Source organism: Sinohyriopsis cumingii, chromosome 4, assembly GCF_028554795.1.
Source record: "Sinohyriopsis cumingii isolate HCF-2022 chromosome 4, ASM2855479v2, whole genome shotgun sequence".
Lineage (NCBI taxonomy): Eukaryota > Metazoa > Mollusca > Bivalvia > Unionida > Unionidae > Sinohyriopsis > Sinohyriopsis cumingii.
In genome coordinates this window covers 62,459,009-62,470,448 of record NC_142964.1, presented here as the reverse complement: position 1 = coordinate 62,470,448, position 11,440 = coordinate 62,459,009, and the positions used below count along the sequence as shown (strand labels likewise).

Sequence of the window (11,440 nt, the reverse complement as noted above, 5' to 3'; positions counted from 1 at the left end):
CAGGAGATATATATATATATATATATATATATATATATATATATATATATATATATATATATATATATATATATATATATATATATTCGTATCAAATGGTAATGACCCTCGACTACAAACAGCAGGTGTTTCGTTTCTAAAAGTAATTTTAGTAAGTATCGTCAATGCGGAGTTGTTGTTACTGAAGCGAAATGCATGGCATATGAGAAATTTGGTCAACAGTATACGAAATCAACCAAAAACTAGAAATGCATTGCTTTACAAGTTCCATTTATACTAGCATTACTAATGTGTTATCACAAAGATTAACAGAAGAACTATTTGTTGTTCCTGCTACTTTCGTTCAATTACGCAGCATGCCAGAGCCGGACCGGAGTTTCCGTCTATCAGACTTTGAGCATCACCACCGAGACCGCTGTCGTCTTGTCTTGCGCTGAGCTGAAATGTTATACATACAGTATATCACGTTAATGTTCAATTAATGTGAAATGTAAGAAGGGTGTTGAATAAATCCTAAAGTTAGGAAGCCAGTATGAACATATTAAAAAAACTAGTCAATAACATTTTGTTTATGCATAATAAAGCGAAATAAACGTTGGAAATATATCACATATGTGAATTAACTTGTTGTTTGTTTGTTGTAACAGAACGGATCTTTGTATGCCATACCGTTCGGTGGTGGTAAGAAACTAACAAATACTTCCAACATAACATAGATATGATTATAACAATATAACCCTGATTACAACATAGTATATAAATGATTATAACAAAATACAGACCTGATCGGAACACAGTATAGACATGTTTACAACAGGTAGATTTAAATATTCGAAACAGTAGGAACTAGTGCGTCAATTCAAATTCAAACTAGTGACACAATACTGTTACACTAATACCATTTGTAATTAACTATAGTTGTGGTTATGACAAAATGGTAATCGTATACTAATTTACATTACTAATCTCATATAACGTTGAAAGATAGATGTACCACGTATGGATATGTATTGATTAAATCATCTAACGTCGCAAATCAAATAGGGTAAAGAAAGAAAAACCTTTTCATTTTACTTTTATTTCTAGCGAGGATGCCAAATCAAGCGTAATGCTATGAAGACAGTGCGACCACATGTTGATAATTAGATAATTGCGTAACTATGCGAGGAAATAATTATGTGGAAATCAAACTGATAAAACTAAGAATGTTGCTGCGACACCGTTAAAAACTTTTACCGTTCAGATCATATGGGCAGAAAATGGGTAACCTGAGTTATATATTGACCTGATTTGTATGTATCTGGTCTCAAACTGATGCGTTGGCCGTCATTTTGCCGACTATTACGTTAAACACGCATTCCAGCTTAAAGCCTAATTGGAGTATGGTAGTATATGCATGTAACAAAAATCTTTTGAGCCAGTTTGCTAGAGATACTTTCTTAGATACGTGAAACTGCATTAAGAATTCCCTGCCTATATTGACTTAAAAATAATTGTATATCTTGAACCAGATTCTCAAGTAACTTCGAAAGATCTTCCATGGAGACAAATATAATCAAAACTGGCATTGACACAACAGGCCGAGTGGCGTCTGGTTTTCCTAAAAGAATATGGTAAATATTTTTACTGGCTGGCTACCAATTATATTGATGTCCCATGTTTCGTTATTGTCCGTCTGGATCCATTTTGCAAGCAGTTGTTTTCGATTTAGCGTTTTCCACATTAGGAAGGTTAGTGCACGTGACTTGACAGTTTGACTCAATTACGAGTATACGATTATGATGCAAAATCTCACATACTCAACATATATTTTGCCAGGCGAAGTCAGGCTCCATCCTTACTTGACGACAGATATAATCTCTAAACTAATTTGGTATGTTATGCTATTGTTGATATACCGTTAATGCAGACACCTCGTGTTGGGTATATGGACAATTTTATGCGGGTGGAATGTCAGAGCGTGCACGTTAATTAGAAGCTGCAATTTGCCAAAACCGCACCTAAACAGCAGCTAGTAAGGACGTTAAACTTCGGTAATTAAGCGACCTTACATCAAACATTACCTGCTTGAAATCTATAGGTAGAATATGTAGCTTCTTAGAAATAGCAAATAGCAAATCAAATATAATTGTATACTGAAATATATGTAGCTAAATTATCTACGATTTCGAACGAAAATGTAGGTTGCTACAATTCGGATCACGTGTGCAAACAATGTGAGATATTCTTAAGTACTTGGTACGATGTCTTAACACCATTTGTTTTTTTGGGGGGGTGGGGGTGGGCTTGAGTGGAAACATAAGGTATTACATGTACTTCACGAATTTAGACTTTATAACTTTTCTTTATTTTTCTTTATACATTTGTTATAAAATCCGGTGCAGGAGTCATGCATCAGATCCATTGCAAACGGCTTACTTATATTAGGCACTACCTTGAACACAAGAAACAAAATAGTGCGCACAAGTTATGGTACAGCTTCAAGAAATCGTTGCTTACAAATGAACAGACTGGAATATTCATTGCATGTGACTTTTTTGGAACCGATCTAATCACACTTGTTTACTTTCTCTTCCTACACGAAACCCATAATCCTCAACTCAATAAATATGTTATTTTCTGCATCGACCCTGATGCTCCTAAAACGATAAACATAGATATATCGATATACAGATAAGAGTTGATGGAGTGGAGAGTTGTTTGAAATGTAAATGTCTACGTATGCAGTAAGTGATTAATTTTGTGTGACGAAGATTTAAAAGAAACGTAAGGAATATTGCGGATTTCATTTCTGCTTCTGACATCAAAATCAAATAGACAAATAACAAGTATCGAGAGGACATTGGTGACGAGTAAAATATGAACAATCTGACGTACTGCAAAAGTGACATTGTTGGACAAGCCAACTGGTTGAATTTCTCGAATCAAATTTGATAAATCAGAAACTTTCTGTTTTCTTATGACAAATTCCATTTTGTCTTTGCAGTATATTTCAAACGATTTTATTTGTAAACCAATTTTTATCTGCATGATGGTTGAGGCATTCTACTCCATCATTTACATTTATTTCAAGATAATACAGGCAGCATGGAAATATTACTTCACGATCAAAGCTCGCATCTTCATGAATTGAGACATCAAATTTGCACGGCTAGTATACATCATAACCAGATAAGCCATTAGCAACAGTTTGCTCTGTTTTTTTTTTTTGTTGCAGAAATCAGTCAGTTTTAGCAATGAGACTAATATAAGTAGATTCCGTGCAATTCGCCGGTTTACTTTAGTCACCATCGTATACAAGATTTAGGAACAAAAGAAACCATACGTAAACTCTTAAATATTATGTGGCTGCTGTTCCGGTTATGACGTAGTATACTGGCTGAGAATGTGGGTACCGACTAAGCACTAATACGGCGTGTGCAGTGGCATATTACGCGTGATGCGGGGGGGGGGGGCGGTATGCTTCGGCTGACAACCAGAAACGGGTGCCATCGAAGTGTTGAAATACCAAAAGAGGTTTTCAAACCTACTTAATCTATTTTTATGTGTGTTTACTTTTTAAAATTATTTGTGGAAGTGTCAAGGGAAGTATCCGCCCCGGGTGCCAAATATTTTAGGTACGCCCTGGGTAAATGTGGCAGATGATTCAGACTTAAGATGAACATAATACGGCACGGAAGGTTCAACCAGACTCTCATTATGAGTGCGCAGTACCCGTCATATCAAGCTCACGTGCGCTAACACATGCGATAGATTCGTAACGTTAAGACTGTAGGATGTACTAAATTGTTCAAATCAGATAAGCATCCTAATGAACACGGACTAAGCATCCGTCTAAGTATTCATTTTATCATTTTGTAATCAAGACTTTAATGTATTTTCCTTTCGTAATATTTTATTATGTAGCATTCTAAAAATGGTAGCATGCATAATCCTTGGTAAACACATTTCACACTGCCAGAAAAAGAATAATATCAATCATTTTATAAAGAAATGGGGTGAATATCTTAAACAGACGGGTGTTTATTGTGTTTTTCTAACTGTCGATTTAGACATTTCCCGGCATTACAAGTGTCAACTTATCGTCTATGCAATTTAGTAATGATTTCAGTTTCTCTCCTTGTATACAGGAAAGCATGCCGTTCGAGTGAACCTTTGAATAATAAACGTTTAAGTGAATGACAAAGTCAGATTTTCAGTTTCGGAGTTGCTTAATTTCGCACATTGTCATGCTGTTCTGTCTCGGAGGTATTTCGTGTGGTTCAAAATCTCATAATGACTAAATGGAAACGATCCGCTTTGAAAGAAAAACACACCTGGACTAATAACATTCGCTCTGTTTAGATCTCTTGGTCACGTGGAAAACTAGCTGAGCAGTACTTGCAATCATTCGTTGTTACAATTGTACATTAATGCGCTTTTATAACCTCGATTAAATAGGTGTCCCATGGATTAGGATTTCAGTTAAATCTACATTAGAATGGCAGAATCTACACATTGACTAAGAACACAATAGATCCTATTCGTGTAAGTATGTGAATTATTCTAAATCAAGAACTCTAGTATTCATTCTAGTGATTGGTAACTTAAAGTGAATGTAAACAAAACTAGTATGCTATGCGTTGGTAAAGACTGAAAGAGAACATTTACTTTATATATATATATATATATATATATATATATATATATATATATATATATATATATATATATATATATATATAACGGTGAGATATTAGAAGATTAAATGAATATATTTTTATTGGGATTGTTATGAATAAGTTCAAAAGATTTCCAAAGGCAAGCACCATGGAAAGCCAAGAGACAATAATATGGAATATTGGTCTACGGATAGATTGCCAGCGGAATATGGAATATTGGTCCACGGATAGATTGCCAGCGACACTTCTTCAATAGTACTATTGCTCTGTTCAGCTATAAAAGTCAGAAGTTTGAAGGCTTTGAAAATTGCTAAATCTTTCAAATAATTCATAGACATATTCGTGTTTGTTTTTGAAATGTTAAAGTGCAGCCAGTTATACGTGCCATATGCAGAAACTGGAAGACGAACACATACACTTAAAATGAATTGGAACGCCATCAAATATTGGTATAGAGCAATTGAGAGAATGCACTTATAATAAGCAAAAATCATATTTATCATTATATTGAACGACATAAAACCACATAAAAATACTTGCCTTTATTTTGAATAAATACAATATTTTCCAAGAATATGCATTTTGAATACTTTGATGTGTATAGTCTCTATCTCATGAACAATGACACATCATAAGTATGAAGACCAAGCTAAAGTTGAAATATCTTCAGACATGGAACGCAACAAATATTTATCCAGCAAACGAAACACCTGTGGCAGATTCAAAACAATCCCCAACCTTCACTTTAAAGATTATTCCGTTTCCTTACCCACAAACGTTTGCACTATTTAATGTAAATGTAGAATTTTAAAACCGCCGTGAAGCTGACAGATGGTCAAATAATGCAAGGGAAGAAAGATTGTGTACATGATCCAGTGGACATGATTTAGTTGATGAAATTCGTTATTTATTTCATTGTACTTCTTACAAATCCGAAATAACACTCTTCAGACGTTGTACACATTCAATGATAGTACTTTGATTAAGTTATGGCCGCCTGAAAGAGTGCACTGGCACAGACGTATGCAAGCTTTGTAACATATCAATTTGAAAATATTCCACGTCCTTTTTTGTAATAGTCTGTCAGGTGTTTTTCCCATAAAATATGTTATAAATTGCTACCAATGCATGACACAATTTAAACTACGTACAATGATCTCCAGTGAATCGTTTACTAATGATGTTCTGATGCTTTCAGTTCAGTCTGATAAACAGAGCAAGAGAGCAAGTGTATTGACGAAGGACACACAGCTGAAGCTGAACTGGTGTCCTCCTATTTGGGTGGGGCTTAATTAGCCCACAGTCGTCTGGTCAGGATTCAATACCTTTAGATAACGAACCACTCTGTGTTTGACAAAATATCATAGACGTAGGTGTACATATGATTGTTAGCTGTCAAAGGAGCAATTTAACTACACAAGTACGGGAAGGATTATTTCACAGAAAACTGGTTTGTTTACATGTATTTTCTCATTATATGTTTTAATGTAATAAATTCTAACTTTGAATTACGTGTATGTCAGTAGATATTTAAAATGTAAAAATAATTTAATTAATTAATAAGTAAAAACTTACCACCAGACCGCGGCCGATGATGGAGTGATTTCCTACCAAATTTAATAAAGGATCTTGGCGCTTGTCATAGATATGCCCTCCTAAGGTCTCGCTGTCAAATTTTTGTCCATTTCCAAAGTCACCGATATGTCGCATCCTAAAATGTATTTTTTTAAAATACGATTTGAGGAAATTGTATTTTCCAGTAGTATACTATGCAACTATCTGACTCATACGACCGAAAAGGAGATCCCTTGACATATGTTCATCTTACGATACTGGGCTACATGCAAATGTTACAGGATGGACATACTCACCGACAAACGAACCGATATGTCTTTGCGCTCATTAATAGTTGTTAAGTAGACAGTAATACGACATAAAAGGTTTAGCACTAAATGGCTTCTCTCTGTTCTACATACAAGTAAGCAAATCAGTTAAAACATCGAAATATTTGTTCTGAAGAACATATTTCTCTACATACTCTTTTGAAGAAATGTATTACAACTAGTGAGGAAAGCATCGCAATTCATCAACACCTGAATCATTCGTACAGGGTTGGAAGTAGTAGGAATATTAGTACAGATAAACGTCCGCAATACATAAATAATATTCAATATATTTTGTTACTCATGCACATGCCTAACGTTTCTTGAATTCATCTAAAGCTTACCAATATATTTTTTAAATGTTAAAGAAGAATTCCGTGTGATACGATGACTCGCTTGGTAATCTTTGGCATAATCCCAACATTTCACAGTATTGAGCAGATTCAATTTACTCATCAAGCTTTATGGTTGTATGACCACAATATCAAAAAAAGTGACATATATGCGAATGTAATTATCGGAACGTGAAAGGAAGATCACTGTGTCCTGGACTTTTGCCACTGTTGAACTGTACCTTACTAGATGAATATAGCCAATAAGTAACGTGGCAGTGCATAACGCAGTGTCTAAGTAAATAAAGCTATGCAAACATTTAATATATTCAATCGAGCATGCTAATGGGAACAGTCTCTCACATTTGCCATGGTAAATACTACTATCCAAAATGAACGTACCCATTACGCGTCATGGCATTACACATTCCGCTTGACATAAAAGACAAAAGACAAGGCCACATATCATATAGCATAGTTAATGTTGTGATTTTAGAATGTTATCATTTGACAAGCTATAATATATAAATGCATAGTCTGCTTAATATGGCGGATACTCCAAGGAAATTAATAACTAAAGCAGAGATAAAATTGCAAAAGTATTTATGTAAATATTTTTCAATCTATAAGATGGTACAGTCTGACAGAGTGAGCAGGTTATGGTAGTGATAGTAAAGTATCGTAAACGTATACCAGTCAGGTTATTGTAGTGATACTAAGGTATCGTAAACGTATACCAGTCAGGTTATTGTAGTGATACTAAGGTATCGTAAACGTATACCAGTCAGGTTATTGTAGTGATACTAAGGTATCGTAAACGTATACCAGTCGGGTTATTGTAGTGATACTAAGGTATCGTAAACGTATATCAGTCAGGTTATTGTAGTGATACTAAGGTATCGTAAACGTATATCAGTCAGGTTATTGTAGTGATACTAAGGTATCGTAAACGTATATCAGTCAGGTTATTGTAGTGATAGTAAGGTATCGTAAACGTATATCAGTCAGGTTATTATAGTGATAGTAAGGTATCGTAAACGTATATCAGTCAGGTTATTGTAGTAATAGTAATGTATCGTAAACGTATACCATTGTATATCAGTTAGGTTATGGTAGTGATAGTAAATTATCGTAAACGTATAACCTTGCCTATCAGTTAGGTTCTCTTTAATACCATTCAAATTTACAATGGAATTAATTTGTTTTATTTTGTTAAAGCTTTCCTGCGCACGGGCCAATACATGCTATGAACACATCGTTTGAATGCACCATCGTTTTGGCGTCACATAATTTGTGCGTTACGCGTTACTTACTCGAGTGTATCTCGTCGACCCCCATGTGATGTATTCAGGGGGTTGAAATGAGGACCCATCGATTCGCATCCATTACTGAGGTCATTTGATTCATGCACATGTATAGCGTGGTAGTCAGTTCCGTCATCCGTGGGGAGTCCTGTTATTTTAGTTATAATTTCCACCAACCCCAGTCTACGTCGGCAATCACTAGTCTGATAAATTGCAATGAAATATGTATCAAGTTAACATAATTAAAAATTACAAAACATTGGAATAAGAATTGAAATGCTTCGGCAATGTTTGGTCATAAAGGTTGAACAAAACCAAGAACCGACATAAATTTATGTAACATTATTGAAGAGATTTGAAAATGCAGCTATGGGCCTAATACATTTTATGATATTACAATTTCCCCGTTGCAATAAATCACGATAAAAAAAAACTTTATTGTAATGGCTGATGATTACTTCTTTAGTGCATTAAGCCCCCAGTGAGTGAACGGAGGAGGAGAGTATAGTCAATCACTAGTCTTTGCGAGAATATGCATTCGTGCGCGTTTGTATGTGTGGTTCTGGTTGATGAATTCGATTACTAACTAAATATTTCCAGTTTAGGTTGGTTCATTTATGATGCATGATGATATAATCTACCATCACAATTATTATCATCATCATCATATATAACGAATGCTGCTACTGCACACTACTAGTACCTTTCAAACAGAGATCACCATCACAACAACCAGCACTACAACATCTATACTAACCACACTTTGCTTAAACGACACAGATCCTCCAATTTGATACGAAACATCTTTCATATTTGGATTGTTCTGTAGATTGCATTCAGCCTCAACTGAAAGTGTAAAAGCAAATGACGTAATGTGGAATTCCATGCATGCATATTTAATTTAAATATCGGATCTATTTCTGCATATTCTATCCTCTAGGAAGACATGTATAATACATAACAAAATATTATATAGTGTCGAGCTATTCAATGGCATCTGATTTCCCAAGCACGATATATAATGAGTACAGTTTACATTATATATTAATATCACAACTAACTGAGAGCAAACTGTTTACACATATCTTTGTTTCTTGTCATTCAAAAAAAAAAAAAATCGGTACCCGTTTCCGTCTATACACCCAATTACTCGTGACGGCCAAACAAACAGAGCAAATGATGCAAGTCGCCCACACACGACCACCTGTCTGCTAACTGCACTAAATTATTATTAGGTTATTCTACTAATAGTAAGTGTTTTCAAACGTTATGCGGTTTGATGTATAAGGACTTTGGAAAAAATGCATAATTGTTACAATTAAGTAACATTTAGTGCTTTCTTATAGTTTATCAAGTAATATTACACCGTGTACATTCAACGTTATTTATCTCAGAGCTACTCAAATATATCTGACCATGTTCAAGACGATAATTGTACATTACCATTTAAACTATCGATAATTTGCCGTTATTGCCAAAAAATTTACCACCATGGATTTTCGCTAGTTATGAAGCCCTTTAGGTGTAACAAAAGACAATATTGTGAATCCTGGAGCTAACGTAACATTAATAATGACTTCTACTCATTTATGCTATATTTAATTTGCCACAAATGTCTTACTGTCGATTGGACTAGAATTTCCAATGCGCATTAACGATCGCCACATTCGCTTTACCATTTATCTAATAAAGCTTTCACATTTGCATGGTTCGCGTGGCTGACCTGGCTTTTATTTCGCATGGAATATAGCTAAACGATACATCGCTATTAATACTCGAATGTATCTATTTTTTAACATTCATATGAAAACAAACACATAAATGCAAGTAGTACGTATAATTTATATATACGTGCGTATAATCCTGACTATTTAGCATTGGTCGTCTAAATGTATACTTAATATCAAAATTTACGTTTGGGAATATCCACTATATGTCGGAAATTTGTGATCCGCCATGCTAAAGCAATACCGCATGTATGGGAGTAAGAGGAAAACTCGTTAGTAAGATCGTCTATTATCAATCATGGGCTAAAATATTTTTATTTTCATGGCATACTTGTCAGTCGCGGTTATGTTTATAAGAATCCACTGTGTTTTACTACCTTGAAGCTTTTCAAGCAAAATAATAATGATTATCTTACAATTAGTTATACTGACTCAGACCCGGACGGCATGGCTTACTGAGTTGATGCTCCCTTATAATTTACTTCTGTAGACAAGAAGTTTCTTTCTTTTCAACGTGTTGATAAGTCATGTTTTTGCTTTTTGAATTATTAAGTACAACAATCATAATTTTTCGGTGCACTTATAACAGTTTATTATATTTTATTTGCTACAGTAAAATAATGTTTTGTCCCAATATACTGATTCTGACTTTCAATTAATTTATGAATATGACATGTATCACAATTTATGTTTACTTATTATTTTATGGAAGCATGATTTGTCAAATCTATTGAAAAGAAATGATGACTATTTCTAAAAAAATTAAATAATGAAATCAATTTAATGTTTACATCCAATTTGTTTTTTCAGTAATATACAATATTGGGCTTTTGTTTCAGTATGTGAGTTAAAATAAATCACAATTAAACCCAACACTAGTATTAAGCACTAAAAGACTCTAGGATCAACAAGAAAAGAAAATCTTACTGATTTTGCCCGGACATTTTATAGGATTATCTCCATCTACTGTCAGGAACGATACCGCAACTGTCACAAGCACAATCTGAATTACTTCATACGACATGTTTACACAGTACTTCTCTACAATATACGGATACGGTTTGTGTGTGACTTAGGCAATGCACCGTCCTTTATATATAGGTGAGGAGAACGACAACCCCTATTGATTGTGTACGCCTAAAACTATTGGAGTAGACTATAATTTACGTTAAATCCTTTATTGTTAAAAACATCATATGATTTGGCCAAATGGTTATCTTAATGTTGTGTTTGGTTTAATCTCCTAAACAAATCATAAATCAATTTGCTTTTGTTTTTGTTATCTCCTGTGAAATATACCAAGCTGTTAGAGTTTTTTTAATATTCGCGCTTTAGTTTTGAGATATATCGGTGGCAAAAGTTTGATATAGAGGCTGGTAGGCAGTTTATGTTCAGATTTTGTTTGCAGATGCAACAGCTATCTTCGCGTTTTGAAATAAAAATTGTCTATTCATTATTCCTGATTCATCGTAAACAATGAAAAGATCTGAAATGGAAAGACACGCATGTGTCGTTACTCGAGATGTAGAAATA

The 11,440-nt window shown here is 34.2% G+C and overlaps 1 protein-coding gene across 1 annotated transcript; it reads right to left on the bottom strand.

The window, feature by feature from the left end:
- Positions 1-253: 253 nt before the first annotated feature.
- Positions 254-10,938, bottom strand: LOC149801299 (superoxide dismutase [Cu-Zn]-like). Its single transcript, XM_089955351.1, has 5 exons — positions 10,835-10,938; positions 8,938-9,026; positions 8,190-8,383; positions 6,237-6,372; positions 254-438 (listed from the first exon to the last, which is right to left on the bottom strand). The coding sequence occupies exons 1-5, from the start codon at positions 10,929-10,931 to the stop codon at positions 334-336; spliced, it is 621 nt and encodes a 206-aa protein (XP_089811477.1). The 5' UTR covers positions 10,932-10,938; the 3' UTR covers positions 254-333.
- Positions 10,939-11,440: the final 502 nt, after the last annotated feature.